The following is a 16,510-nucleotide window of genomic DNA, read 5'->3' on the forward strand; positions in this document are numbered from 1 at the left end:
TTCAAAGGAACCATCACAGAATTTGCCTTATGCGATTTTGGGATATCATGGAAAATCTAAATCAGGATGGCCACGCACAGATTTGAACTGTCATCCTTCCAAATGCAAATCCAGTGTGCTATCCACTGCACTACCTCGCTTGGTCTATGACACAGAGTTGCTAATTTTAATGACTGCTGGCAAGCCAAAAGTCATAAGAACTGAGGTCTTCGGAAGTCTATCCCACTATTTATAGTTCTGTCAGCCAAGAAGTCACTCAATTAACAGATCTTAAAGCTAAAAAATATTACAGATTAGAAGAGAGAGAAAAGGCAAAGTAATACAAAAAATTAATGCAGAAGGAAACAAAATGGGTATAGAGAAGCAGTTTATAAAGAAAACAGATAAAATCACAAAAGTAAGACCAGTTGGAAGGAACATAGAGTGAAGATTCAGAAGGGAAGGAATAAAATAAGGATTTAAACTCCCATCAGTGGTAAGAACATTAGAAAGCATAAACTTGGGTTGAAGAAATAGAAAGCATAAGCTTGAGTTAAAGAAGAATGGAGCACGGAATCAGTTGTGATCTCGTCATTTGAACCATCCCAGCATTCACACTCTACAATTGGGGAAATCATATCCTCATTCCTTCGAAAAGAAAGTACAGTACCTTATGAATTTGCAATACCATTTGACAATGAATTCAGGAGAGGTGTAATACAAGGAATAGGTTGGAAGAAGTGGTAGGTTTTATGGTGTTTCTGCTCTCAGAGTGCACTGGACGAAATTTATCTTGAATCTCGAGAGCAGTGGGCAACATTTTTTTAATTTGAAACAAAATGTGTTTCATTTGAAACAAACAGCATGCAAAAAATAAATACTATCGTACTTATGTAAACACACAGATTAATGGCCTGCAGAAACTGGATAGGAATTATACTATTAGCATTAAATTAAAACAAAAAGCACCCATATATGGGCTAGACAAAATTTTATTAAAAAAAAAATGTACAGTTTAAAATATTTAACAGCTTAGCTTCACTGTATATACAAGTAGGCAATACTTACAGCCAAAGATTCACAATCTGGAGATTATAAAAATGGAGATTTGAGGAAAATTTTGTGTAAACATAAACCCCCTTTCCCTTTGGGCATATTGAGGTTAATTTACATGTCCAATTGTAAAATATGAAATCGCTGTTGGCCAGAATGGAACTGGTAACAGTGCAAATAAATTCTTTAATCTGGAACCCGGCAGCTTTTTTACAAAGAAAATGTGCAACAGAAATGTCATGATGAAAGCAAATATTGCCACAGGAAGGGATTTAACTGATAGTGATACATTCATTATACCACCATAGCACATTACTCTTCAATGCAACGTAATTTTTTATATTCATCTTTTGTCCACCACTCAATGCCCATGGATTAGACCTTAAGCCTGTTCCAAGTGCAGCTTACACGGCAGTATGAGGAGAGATCTACAGACATGGGACATGTGATCAGCGTGTCACCAACTTCTCCCACCAATATCACAACTTGATGAATCCTGATGATCCCACTGCTTCTTTATTCAAGCATCTTTTCTTTTGGTCTTATGAGACTGAATGGACCCCCTTCCAGACCTCCCTATCTCAAAAACATCCAAGGAGTTACTGGAATCAAACCTGGGACCTTCAGCAATGACAGCAGTGATGATAACTATTCGGCTATGGAGGCAGTCTTTATTATTTATCCAATAAAATAAAATTTGTTTTGCAATATGATAAAATACAAACTTCTGTGTACCAACATTTTTTCATAATACTTCTTTAGAAATAGCGACCTACTAATTTCTGAAAAATCAGGGTATGGCACAAGACAAAACTAATTATCTTTTGGAAAATGGATACTGGGAATAATATAGCCTTTTTACAAGCACCAAAGGTACAACAGGTTCCATATAAAAAATACAACAATCTGATTACTGTATTTCACAGACAATACTAATCTTGTGGTAGTGCGTTGCGAATGATCATCAATTATAATCTAAATAAGATAAATTAGGACACTAAAAGTAACATGAGTAGGATTTAACCCCACTTTTTGCATACTGCTGAGTACCAAGTATTGTTTATTTATGATTAATTTTCTCCCTTCATTTACCTCATCTCTTCCTGGCCACAAACCAACTCTACATCCTTGTCCTCATAAAGAGTCTGAAGGGCAAAATCTTTTCTTTTACAAGACCAATGGAGAACATACAGTATTCTGTGACATTATCAGCCAGCCTGTGCTTCCAACTGTTCAGAAATACAACCTAGCTATTTGTAATTAAAATAAAATTATGACTAATGAAAGATGGGAATATCTATAATTAAATGATAATTACATGATTCAAGTGCAGTTTCTATAGATGTCGACTGTCTGCTGCCTAAAATGAAGCAGTTGTTATGACTATAAAACATTTTAAAGGAATATTTGTGAAACTGTTACTACTGTAAACTTTACAAAATGTTTTAATAGTCTGTTTTCTTTACATATATAACAAAATGTAAATCACAAGAAAGCTGAGTAATTCAACAGAGTACTGCTTTTACGTAACTTTTACGTAAATATTGTTCTAAAGTAATCTAAATCAAAAAGTCATATTTTTATTTAGTGATTTTAGAAGTTCATAATTTACCGATATAACATCAGTCAAATATCCGTTGAATGGCTCACTTCTATAACTTAATATTTATATTCATGTTCTTGAAGTTTCAGGACTGGGTTGAAATTTCTTTCTTCCTGCGTCTTCGATTTACACTGGTAGTGTCATCTGTTACACTGTTCTCCGGGCTCACAGGAGGTGAAACTGCTGTTCTCTTTACACCACGTTTATGGCCATGATTTGTTAATTCCTTCTCCGTTGTACTTGAAGTAGATCGAGATTTATTTGAAACAGATACTTTGTGTTTTTCCTTCATATGTTGGTTTTCCCCCCGTTTGTCCTGAACATTAGAACTACTTTCATTACTTGAATGCACACCTACTTTTAGTGTTTTATTCTTTGGAGTGGCCTTTCCATCTTCTTTGCTAGCAATTTTGCTATCAAAGGAACCAGTCACAGGAGACGGAGCCCCATTGGTGCTTATTCTGTTATGAGATGAAATGTCACTATCTTGAGAACTGTTTGTATGTGTTTGCTCTTTACCCAGTCTGTGGCTACCTGCAAGGTCTAAACTGTCACTCTGTATCTGAATACTCTGCCTTCTACTTGTGCGTGGTGTTTCAGGTATATCCTTTGATGCAGCACTTTTTATTGTGTTTGGATGATTGCTAGTAGAAGCTGTTTCAGATGAGGTACCTGCACGACTGTTACTACGCCTCAGGGTAGCTCCAGAATTTGAAACACGTTCTGAGACAGGTTTTGGTGTAATGAACACATGATCTGAAACAGGTTCTGATGTACCTTTGGTAGGGGTTTTAGTGATACCTACTGCAGCAACTGAGGAACACACACTGGGCTGTGATGTTCTGGCCTCAGTAACTGTTCCAGACTTAGCTGTAGCGGCTGGTGTTCTTGCACTTAATTTGTCTTTATCACCAGAGGTATTTGAGTTAGACACTGGTGTTCTTACTGCAGACATTTGTACGATGCTTTTACGCTGTTCTCGAGCACTGCTGGTGGTACGTGGTGTCTCTTGCATTTCTGCAGGTTTACTCTTGTTCGAGTTTCTCTTCTTCCTACTTTCATCAGCATTGCTCTCTGATAGACGATTAGTATTTGAACTTTTTCCTGTTGTGTTTGTACTTGGTGTAACATGTGCCTCAGATCTATTTTCATTATATGATAAAGATTTCCTTTTTTGATTATCTCCATGGCTCTGTTTTGTATTTGGAGTCTTGGAGGAGAGACGTTGTACGCTCCTCCCTGTTTCATTGACCATATTCTTGCTTTGCTCTTTCGCTGATGGTGTCCCTGCTTCGCCTTTGCCAACTGGTTTCTCTATTACTGCCCGGGGACTGTTACCTGAACTTGTGCTTGGTACAGGTTCTATTTCACCATCTACCACTGTGTCGCAACTTGCGGCCTGCCTAGATGCAGCAATTTGTGCTTCCAGTTGTTTTTGTTGTTCCTCATGCTTCTTCAGATCAAACAATATTTCTGCAGCCAGTGTCTTGTCATCAGCAAAAATTTCTTTAATCTGCAATAGGGGACAAATTATAATTAGAAAGAGACAAAGAGAGAAACACCAATTATTAAAATTTTATGGCCTACTTAATACATTTCCAACTCTGCAGCAATCATAGTAATAGCAGCAGAAGTAGTAGTAGTAGTAGTAGTAGTAGTAGTAGTAGCAGCTGCTGCTGCTGCAGCAGCAGCACGAGGAGTAGTAGTAGTAGTAGTAGTACAGAAAAAAGAAAATCAGGAAGTTAAGGATTTCAGTTTTGTTTTTACATGCAGTATTCATTAGAGAAACTGGAAATACATTAGTACATTACTATTACAAGCAGAACTGTAATGCTTATTGCCCATCTGCTCCCAACTAACATATGTCGTTCATATTTTATGACAATAAGACATGATTGTGAAAATTTCTTATTTGATTCGCAAATGAATAATTACTGATGTATCTTTGCCACCAAATACTACTGAGCAAGTATTAGAATGATAGACTGAAGCAGAAATGCATATTCTCTCCCATTTTCACTGAGTAGACAAGGTACAGACTCACCTCATTCTTAAAGTCCCTCATCAATTCTTTGATGTATGACATCAGATCCAAGACAAGTGGTGACATAGCAGCTTGTAGCTTTGTCTTCAGTTGTATGACAACAGGTACAATATTTTCAATTGTATTTCGTTTTACACACTAAAAACATAATAGTCACTATTAATCTGGTGATGAAAAAGATAGGAAGTTAATGAATTCTTAACAAACACTGACAAAGGTTTACACATTCCATTTTAAGTTGCATGTTACCTGGGAAATAATCGTCTTCTTTGCAGTAGTAAGAACAGCTGCAGCAGCTTCTGTCTCATCTGCTGCAGGTTCTTCCTCTCCTTGAGACCGCAATGAGGACAATTTGATCTCGTCACATGCCAACACCGTCAGTGAATCTTTCAAAACATGTCTACCAGCACCATTCAGTGACATTTTGTCATTCACCACAGCACCTGCAGAAAAAAGTTTCATCTCTTCTATTCAAGACTAAATTAAAAGTTTGTCACTTAAATGTTCACAAATGAAATATTAAACACAACAGTTGAAGAAACTGATTGTTGGTATAATTCTCCAAGGAAATAAAACTGGATCACTTCATTACAGTCCCTATAACACCATAAGCTGTATTTTTAAAAGGAGGAAACTGGAGACAGGAATTTTTGATTTTTTTCTGTACTACATACCTACATCACAAGGGATATGCCATCAGCATTTGTACCTATATCCTTCACCCCTTTACGTTATATTGTTCCTGCAACTGCACCAATTTTCAACCTCTCTGATTATGTTATATTTGGAGGAAGAAGAAGAAGAAGAAGAAGAAGACAGACACTGGAATACTGTGAGCAAAAATAAACCACAAGATCAGTTGGACACCTGAAATTTTGCTTTTGATTTCTTGCTGCTTAGTTACAAAAATTATCATTTAATTCATTTGAGTGCAATTTCTCCCTTGTATAACATCTGAGTATCCTCTTATTTACAAAAACAATGTGTGAAACCTTCTCAAGTCTTTATGAGCATTTCTGTTTTCCAAAATGAGGAAAACCAAACTGTTTTGAAATACCAAATCTTCACTGTTTATTTCAGTGTCTGGTTTTCAAATCCCTCTAATGCTCAACTGTGAAACTCACATCTGAGGCTTGTTCGTTTACAATGTGAACACATATTTCGTCGATTAAGATGTGTCTTTAAACTTTTACATTTGTTTGTAAAATATAATTAAAGAATTCAAGCTATTAGGAAATATTCAAACGAAGTCTCACATATATTTGAATGCAACCCCCCCCCTCCACACACACACACACACACACACACACACACACACACACACAGACAGATACACACAAGTACAATTTCTTTGCTTGTGGAATCATAAGCTTTTAATCATATTTTATTCATTATTTTACCTGTTTTACATTCTGTATACTTTCTTTAGTGTACGTAGTTTTTATAATACTGAAGGTTTATATGTATTCTGAAGTTTTGATAGACACAATCAAAGTCTGACATTTATTTAGGAAAATAGTATGCAAAAGCTAGTCTACAGTTATGATCATGCTAAATTTTTAGTAAAACAATTACCAGTTTCAAAACATTACAACATATGTCTTCCTCAGGGGAGTATATTAGAATCTACTCTGATCTTGATAATGAGTGATCCTAGAGATTCTCATTTCACAAGTTTATATCTTCTAGATGAATGAAGACAGAGATTTGGAGAAAACTTTTAACATAAAAATCGAAAGTAAAAGCTCAACTTGACACCAGCTGTAAGTTGTCGAGTCATGTGGCTGCTATTGGGGTCTCCCTGGTGCTACTAGTTCGCTCGCTTGTTCGTTACCCAATGAGCATCAATTTCATGACAATAACACAGCAAAAGTGAGAGACTCTCCAAACCTTCATGTACTTTGTGCCATTTCCTGAGAAAAGGTTTAGAAACTATTCATTTTTTGTGGCAAAGATGGATACCTTGGAGATCTGGAGTCTGGGATATTTCATTATTGCATAACATGCTAAAAAATTAATATTTCTGAAGGTATTAGCACAAATGAACTGGCACCTGCATGTGAGAGCATTTCTTAACTAAGCTGCTTTTGTGGAATGTACCATTGTATGAGGGAATGGAGGTGGGGGCAGGGTGGAGGTGAACTGCAACACCACCAAACAACAGCAGTGAATGTAACTCTACACAATTTTGCAAAAGAATGGGATGAGTCTGAATCTTTGCTACACACCCAGTGGAGGGCACACTGAACATTTTCGAAAGGTAAATATACATTTGTCATCCTAAATGTAATTGTGGAAAAGTACCCCAAGGTTGATATATGCTTAAATTTAAAAGATACACCCATGTAACATCGGATGCTTCTTTTGGGGAGTGGGGGAGGAAAAAAATAGTTGCCCTATGCATTAGTTACAATTTACTCCAAGTTTATATTTTCATTCATGTAGAATATACCCTTTTTTTTAAATATCCTGTATACATCAATGACATTCCTGGCAATGTAAGGCATGGAGAAACTATTTTCTTTGCTGATGACAGCAACATTATAGTTAGAGATCTGTGCTGATGTGGATATCTGTGGATATCACCAGTAATATTACTTTGCAGATAACTCTTTGTGTGGATGTGGAGAATCATAGGTATATCTGTGGGGTATCTACAATAATAATTATTTAGTTGTTAACAGTTAAAGGGCAGAGTCAATACTGTTACATGACATTCCACACTATAACTGTGCATCCTACCAGCAGCTGCCTTGCATCTGACTCCTGAAGTGTCACAAAATGATTTTGATGAAAGTTGGTGGGCATGTAGATGTGCCAAAATAGTGCAATATAATTTTTTCGTTTGTGTCAATTTCACTTTTAGGGGGTACAACACATTGCAAAAGGTAATTTAGTATTTTAGCTTTAGGGGGAAAATCTTCAAAATGTTGATGTATAAAAAATGTTTTTCATATAAAAGTCAGTATGTAATTAATGTTATTGAAAACTGTGTAATCAACTTTTGTAATGATCTGAAAACTTGCAAAATACCCTACCACCATTAATTAATTTTGAAAAATGAAAACCTTCATTACAACATAAATTAAAGAAGATTTCGAGCCATGTACACCCCTGTGTAATGAAGCTGGTTTCTGGAATACCATTTCTGGAAAATAAGTTGTACACAATTTGCTGTCAGAGTATTGTCAACATACCTATTTAAAATATCTAAATATTCATTACTATCCTAATTATTTATTTTACTTACACTTGTTTTATGTTTGAAGTCATTATGTTACATTTTACATTCATTGTTTTTTATGCATGCGTATTTTGTTAATTCAAAATAATAACTAACTCACCATTATGATAGAAAATGATTACAATAATGATAATCTGTAAAGAAACACTTACAACATAACGTTTTCTCTACACCATGCACATATACAATGGAGAAGACAACATAAAACAAATTGCAGTAAGATTTTAAATTGTAACGAGTGATCCTCTAAATACCCAGATTTTTATCAGGCATATATCACTGCATCAGTAAGACTTGGCAAAGAAGATCGATTATGAACTAATGACTGTAGCTTGATTATATTGATTCTCAAGTGGAGACTGACATCGTAATCATTCAACAGAACTAGACCTGAAAATCTTCTCACAAAACTTGTTCAACATTGAAAGCTGATACATCCCATTCCCTTTACTGTCAAGCCCTTTGGGATCACAACAAGTTCCTTGTCCTCAGGTACAATGATCTCAAGAGTTCTTTAACACTGACTACCACAAGATTCTAACAATAATACAGACAGAGGACTAAGAAAGAAAACACCTTTCAAATGTGTTTTGGCATGAAAGGCATTTGTTTCAATGCTGTCACAAGGACATTCGGGGCTTCAAAAAGATATTCTCGAAAACTCTGTTCAAAGTTGCCTACGAAGAGGCTTGAGGTCAGTGTGAAAAAAGCTGTTTGGACTGTCATGTCCAAGGACAAGAATCAAAGGGCTCAATGGTACAGGTACATTCATGGAAAGTTTATGGCTTTTGATGTTGGAAAAACATTGTGAGAGGATTTTCAGATCTAGTTCTGTTGACCCTGCCTCTTCCCTATGAATCATGGACCTTACCAATGGTGAATATGCTCAGGGTAAAGGAATGAAAGAGGAAGCCTTCTAGTAGAATTTTGCACGGAGCATAATTTAATCACTTGTAAGAATCATGAAAGAATGTCATACACATTGAAGAGACCTGTAGACATTGGAAAGTTTCAGACTGATTATAGAATGGTAAAACAGACTTCGGAATCATACTTTAAATTGTAAGACATTTCCAGGGGCAGATGTGGACTCCCAACACAATGGTTATGGCCTGTAGATTAAAACTGAATAAATCGCAAAAAGGTAGGAAATCAAGGAGATGGGATTCGGATAAGTAGAAAGAACCAGAGGTTGTTCAGAGTTTCAGAGGGAGCATTAAACAACAATTGACAAAAACAGGGGAAATAAATACTGTAGAAGATGAATGGGTGGCTTTGAGGGATGAAATAGTGAGGCAGCAGAGGATCAAGTAGGTAAAAAGACAAGGCCTAGTAGAAATCCTTGGATTCCACAGGAGATACTGAATTTAATTGATAAAAGGAGCAAATATAAAAATGTAGTAAATGAAGCAGGTGACAATGAATACAAACATCAAAAAAATGAGATTGACACAAAGTGAAAAATGGCTAAGCAGGAATGAACAGAGGACAAATGTAAGAATTTAGAAGCATATATCACTAGGGGAAAGATAAATACTGTCTACAGGAAAATTAAAGAGGCCTAGGGAGAAAGCAGAAGTAGCTGTACGAATATCAATAGATCAGATGGAAAACCAGTCCTAAGAAAGAATAGAAAGCTGAAAGATGGAAGGAGTATATAGAGAGCCTATACAAAGGAGATGGAGTTGAGGACAATATTATAGAAATGAAAGAGGGCGTAGATAAAAATGAGACAGGACATATGGTACTGAGAGAAGAATTTGAAAGAGCATTGAAATACCCGAGTCAAAACAAGACCCTGGAAGTAGATAACATTCCGTTAGAACTACTGATAGCCTTGGGAGAACCAGCCATGGTCAAACTCTTCCATCTGGTGGGCAAGATGTATGAGACAGGTGAAATACCCTCAGACTTCAAGAAGAAGAATATAATTTCAGTTCCAACATAAGGAAGTGCTTACAAGGGTAACTATTATTGAACTATCAGTCTAATGAAAGATGGCTGCAAAATACCAACACGAATTATTTACAGAAGAATGGAAAACTCGTAGTTAAACTGACCTCAGGGAAGATTGGTTTGGATTCCAGAGAAATGGGACACACAAGGCAATACTGACCCTACAACTTCTATTAGAAGACATGTTACGGAAAGGCAAACCTACATTTATAGCATTTGTACTCTTAGAGAAAGTTTTACACTATGTGGACTGCTGCAGACCCTTCGAAATTCTGAAGGTAGCAGGGGTAAAATAAAGAGAGGCAAAGGCTACTTACAACTTGCATAGAAACCAAATGGCAGTTACAAGAGTCGATGGGCATAAAAGGGAAGCAATGGTTGAGAAGGGAGTGAGACAGGGCTGAAGCCTATCCCCAATGTCATTAATCTGCACAATGAGCAAAGAGTACAGGAAATCAAATAAAAATTTGGAACAGGAATTAAAGTCTAGTGAGAAGAAATAAAAACTTTTGAGGTTTGCTGATGACATTGTAATTCTGTCAGAGACAGCAAAGGACTTGGCAGAGCTGCTGAACAGAATGCACAGTGTCTTGAAAGGAGGATATAAGATAAACATCAACAAAAGCAAAACAAGGATAATTGAATGTAGTCAAATTAAATCAGGTGATGATGCAGAAACTAGATTAGGACATGGAACACTAAGAGCAGTACATGAGTTTTGTTATTTGAGCAGCAAAATAACTGATGATGGCCAAAGTAGAGAGGATATAAAATGTGCACTGGCAATGACAAGAAACTATCAGAAAGTTTTTATAAAGTATTTGTATGGACTGTAGCTATGTATGGAAGCACAACATGGATGATTAACAGTTTAGACAAGAAGAAAATACAGGTTGAGTCAAGAGAAAAGGTACATGCTTTGAGGGGTGATAGTATTAGTGATTCTGAACAAAAAACTTCATGTGGATGTATGCCCTATTTCAAGGTAGAGCACATTTAATATCACTTTTGTACATTTTTCTTGAATAACTCGAAAACCGCACACTCCAGCAAAAACATGTCACAGTACAAAATTATAATATATTAAATTTCCTACAAAAACGACCCTATTCATTTTTTTCTCTAGAATTAATGGTTTGTGCAAAGAGATGCGAGAATGTTGAAAAACTCATTCGACGCGCATGCGCTGTAACTTACGCAGTTTTTGAAGGCCAATTTGAGGTAGTGTGTTGAGGTAGCAAGATGAGATGAACAGTTTGGGACACTTGTGGCCTATCAAGTCGGGAAACTACCTCAAATTGGCCTACAAAAACTATGTAAGCTACAGCACATGTGTGTCGAGCGAGTTTTTCAACATTCTCGCACTCTCTTCGCACAAACCATTAGTTCCAGAGAAAAAGTGAATAGGACCTTTTTGTAGGAAATTTAATATAGTTTAATTTTGTACTGCGACACGTTTTAGCTGGAAGGTGCTGTTTTCGAGTTATTCAAGAAAAATGTACAAATGTGATATTAAATATGTTCTATCTCGGAAACCATTCAGAATAGGGCATACGTCCATATGAAGTTTTTTGTTTAGGATCACTAATACTATAACCCCTCAAAGCATGTACATTTCCTCCTGACTCGACCTGTAGAAGCTTTTGAAATGCGGTTCTACAGAAGAATCTGAAGATTACATGGGCAGATCACGTAACTAATGAGGAGGTACTGAATAGAATTGGAGAGAAAAGAGATTTCTGGCACAACTTGACTAGACAAAGGGATCGATCGGCAGGACACATTCTGAGACATTAAGGGATCACCAGTTTAGTACTGCAGGGAAGTGTGTGGGGTGTTAAAAATTATAGAGTGTGACCAAGAAATGAATACAGTAAGCAGATTCACAAGGATGTACGCTACAGTAGTTATTCAGAAATGAAAAGGTTTGCACAGGATAGAATAGCATGGAGAGTTGCATAAAACCAATCTTCAGACAGAAGATCATGATATGAATCTCGACCTGAGAAACAATATCTGCAGTCACTAAAACACAATAAATTCTCTGTGCCAAATCTTAGCAATGTACCAAAATACAACTGAAACAAATCATGATATTTAAAAGATCACATTTTTCTTCAATAAGTCGAAAACCGCACACTCTAGCAAAAACATGTCACAGTACAAAATTATAATATATTAAATTTCCTACGAAAATGACCCTATTCAGTTTTTTCTCTAGAACTAATGGTTTGTGCAAAGAGATGCGAGAATGTTGAAAAACTCACTTGACGCGCATGCGCTGTAGCTTATGTAGTTTTTGTAGGCCAATTTGAGATTTTTGTTTTTTGCAAACCCTGCTGAATTTTGTTTTATATTGTCTTCTCCAGCATGTATGTAAAGAAATTTCGTTCTTTTATTTGCATGGTGTAAAAAACATTACATCCTAAGTGTTTCTTTACAGATTATCATTATTGTAATTATTTTCAATTAACAAAATACACATGGGGAGGAGAAAAAAGTAAATGAAAAATATAAAATAACAATTACTAACACACAAAAATTTAAGTAAAATAAATAATTACAACAGTCATGAATGTTTAGATATTTTAATAAGGAACGTTGAAAATACTTTGATAGCACACTGTGTACAGCTTATTTCCCAAAAATGCTATTTCAGAAACCTGTTTTATACCAAAGGATGTACATGGCTTAAAAGCTTCTTTAATTGATCTTGTAAGATTAGTTTTCATTTTTCAAAATTAATTACTGGTGGAGGGATATTTTGCAAACTTTCAAATTATTACAAAAACTGATTACACAGTTTTCAGTAACATTAATTACATATCAACTTTTACGTGAAAAACATTTTTCATATATCATCTTTTAGAAGATATTCCCTCAAAACCTAAAATGCTACACTACCTTTTGGGGTGCATTTGACCCCTTAAAAGTGAAATTGGGCACAAGCAAAAACAATTATATTGCACTATTTTGCCCCCTCTATACAACCACCAAGTTTCATAAAAATCGTTTATTGACACTTGGAAATGCTCTCTTGTGAGTCATTCTTGGATTGCAGTAACAGAGCTCAATAACTCAATTTTGAGGGCTGAATATTTATTTTCAGTTTAAATTTACACTAAGGTGACAGACAAGTCAAGGAATACCTCCCAATATCAAGTCAGACCTCATTTTGCAGCAACTCGACATACCATGGACTCAACAAATCGTTGGAAGTCTTCTGCAGAAATACTGAGCCATGCTGCCGCTACAGCTGTCCTTAACTGTCAAAATGTTGCCGGTGCAGGATTTTGAGCACGAACTGACCTATCTATTATGCCCCATAAATGTTTGCCAGGATACATGTTAGGTGACGTGGGTGGCCAAACCATTTTCTCGAATTTTTCAGAATGTTCTTCAAGCCAATCATGAATAATTGTTGGTCAAAATGGTTCTGAGCACTATGGGACTTAACATCTGAGGTTATCAGTCCTCTAGAACTTAGAACTACTTAAACCTAACTAACCTAAGGACATCATACACATCCATGCCCGAGGCAAGATTCGAACCTGCGACCGTAGCGGTCCCGCAGTTCCAGACTGAAATGCCTAGAACCGCTCGGCCACACCGGCCGGCAATAATTGTTGTCTCGTGATTACATACATGACATCAGTATTTGGGAACACGAAGTTCATGAATGGCTACAAATAGTCTCCAAGCAGCCAAAATAACCATTCCCAATCAACAGTCGTTTCAGTTGGACCAGATGACCCACTCCATTCCATGCAAACACAGTCCACACCATTATGGAGCCACAACCATTTTGCACAATGCCTTGTTGACAACCTGGGTCCATAGCTTCGTGGGGTCTGGCCACACTGAAACCCTACAATCAGCTCTTTCCAAATGAAATTGGGAATCATCTGACCAGGCCACTGTTTTCCCATCAACTAGGGTCCAACCGATATGGTCACAAGCCCAGGAGAGGCACTGCAGGCCAGGCGATGTTATACTGTTAGTAAAGGTACTCATGCCGACCATCTGCTGCCATGCCCATTAATGCCAAATTTCGCTGCATTGTCCTAACGAATACATTTATAATACATCCCACATTGATTTCAGCAGCTATTTCACACAGTGTTGCTTCTCTGTTAGCACTAACAACTATGGAAGTGCCTGTGCTATTGGTTGTCAAGTGAAGGCTGTCGGCCGCAGTGTTGTCCGTGGTGAGAGGTTATGCCAGAATTTTTTTATTCTCAGCAAACTCTTGACACTGTGGATCTTGGAATATTGAGTTCCCTAATGAGTTCCAAAATGGAATGTCCCATGCCTCTAGCTCCAACTACCATTCCATGTTCAATATGTGTTGATGCCCCTTGTGTTGCCATAACCATATTGGGAACAGAATGAATTTTCACTCTGCAGCGGAGTGTGCGCTGATATGAAACTTCCTGGCAGATTAAAACTGTGTGCCCGACCGAGACTCAAACTCGGGACCTTTGCCTTTCGCGGGCAAGTGCTCTACCATCTGAGCTACCGAAGCACGACTCATGCCCGGTCCTCGCAGCTTTATTCTGCCAGTATCTCGTCTCCTACCTTCCAAACTTTACAGAAGCTCTCCTGCGAACCATGCAGAACTAGCACTCCTGAAAGAAAGGATATTGCGGAGACATGGCTTAGCCACAGCCTGGGGGATGTTTCCAGAATGAGATTTTCACTCTGCAGCAGAGTGTGCACTGATATGAAACTTCCTGGCAGATTAAAACTGTGTGCCCGACCGAGACTCGAACTCAGGACCTTTGCCTTTCGCGGGCAAGTGCTCTACCATGGTTCGCAGGAGAGCTTCTGTAAAGTTTGGAAGGTAGGAGACGAGATACTGGCAGAAGTAAAGCTGTGAGGACCGGGCATGAGTCGTGCTTCGGTAGCTCAGATGGTAGAGCACTTGCCCGCAAAAGGCAAAGATCCCGAGTTCGAGTCTCGGTCGGGCACACAGTTTTAATATGCCAGGAAGTTTCATATTGGAAACCTTTACACATGAATCACTTGAGAACAAATGACAGCTCCACCAATGCAATGCTCTTTTATACCTTGTGTACACAACAGTATCACCATCGGTATACATGCACAACACTATACCTTGACTTTTGCCAACTTATTGTAATGGAAACATAAAAATTACTGGTAAAGTGAATCTCATCAACATTTGTGTAAGTGTCTTTTAATTGTGCCTGTCTGGAACTTAATGAGTCTTCTTTACAGTAAGTAGTGATCTATCTTTTCTTACATTGTTGATATTCCTACCTGGAGTTTCAACTGTTTGAAAGCTAGAAATATTTCAGCTTTCAGACAAAGTCCTTCTTCAGAAGTAGAAAACTCTCACACAATCATGCACACACACTTACATGAACGTGTGTGGGTTTTTTAGTTCTGAAGAGGAACTTTGTCCAAAAGCAGAAATAATTTTAGTTTTCTTCCTCTTCTTTCCCCCCTCACCCCACTGTGCCTGTCTCCAATGCAACATTCCTTTATGTGGTGGGCAGCAGTATATCCTTTCCATCTTCTATATACCCCTTTCTCCAACAAACAGCTCAGTTTACAAAATAAAAACTACGCACCAGAACAATCTACGCAAAGACTATTGTGGTATTTTGTATTAATGTAAGTAAAAAAATCTGATATGTTCCACATTCACAACGACCTCCCAACAGAAACAGATCCATGGGACAAAGAGTTCATCTACACTATTCTACAACACACAACTCATTATGAGGGGATGTTGTCTTAAGATTCCCAGACAGGCAGAAGTGAAGACATGCAGATGTACTAGAGGTGTGGCAGCAAGTTCATGATCTCTACATTATCTGTGAGAGCAAGTGGTGTATGCAATGATTAATTTTGAGATAGGTAATGAACAGTGGATAACTATTTCTCATCTTATCACTTAGTTGTTCTTAGTATGTATAAACATAATAGCACTGGAAACTGGGGATAAACCAAATGAAGTAGTGTGTTGGTTCAAACACTGGCCTCTGATTCAGAAGCATGGAGTCTAACATTTCCTAAATAACTTCAGACAAATACCTTGGCTAACACCGGTACTTTCCTAGTTAAGCATGTGTGTATATCTCTGTACTAATATGATGTATATTGTTCCTTACACATGTGCTTCCTAACAAATTTTATCAGTGTTTCATTACCAGACAGTTGACACACTTGTATAAGCAGGTGACTAACTGATATTAACAGCAGTGGATGTTAGCTGCATCTCATGACAGACTGCAATATTATGGTATAAGCCAGGCTGTTCCAACATTGCCGTATCAGGCAAGGCGCCTATCAGTGTTTCATTACCAGACAGTTGACACACTTGTATAAGCAGGTGACTAACTGATATTAACAGCAGTGGATGTTAGCTGCATCTCATGACAGACTGCAATATTATGGTATAAGCCAGGCTGTTCCAACATTGCCGTATCAGGCAAGGCGCCTATCAGTGTTTCATTACCAGACAGTTGACACACTTGTATAAGCAGGTGACTAACTGATATTAACAGCAGTGGATGTTAGCTGCATCTCATGACAGACTGCAATATTATGGTATAAGCCAGGCTGTTCCAACATTGCCGTATCAGGCAAGGCGCCTCTTCTA

General features: G+C 37.4%; 1 protein-coding gene across 1 annotated transcript in view; it reads right to left on the reverse strand.

Annotated features, from left to right (window-relative positions):
* Positions 1-964: 964 nt before the first annotated feature.
* The window catches only part of LOC126175711 (condensin-2 complex subunit D3-like), a 157,391-nt gene continuing 141,845 nt past the window's right edge, over positions 965-16,510 (reverse strand). The window contains exons 10-12 of the mRNA XM_049922644.1: positions 4,929-5,122; positions 4,680-4,817; positions 965-4,148 (exon numbers count right to left, since the gene is read on the reverse strand). Coding sequence (XP_049778601.1) covers positions 2,721-4,148; positions 4,680-4,817; positions 4,929-5,122 — 1,760 coding nt within the window. The 3' untranslated portion in view covers positions 965-2,720. The remainder of the gene's footprint in view (positions 4,149-4,679; positions 4,818-4,928; positions 5,123-16,510) is intronic.

The sequence above is a fragment of the Schistocerca cancellata genome, chromosome 3 (assembly GCF_023864275.1).
Source record: "Schistocerca cancellata isolate TAMUIC-IGC-003103 chromosome 3, iqSchCanc2.1, whole genome shotgun sequence".
Lineage (NCBI taxonomy): Eukaryota > Metazoa > Arthropoda > Insecta > Orthoptera > Acrididae > Schistocerca > Schistocerca cancellata.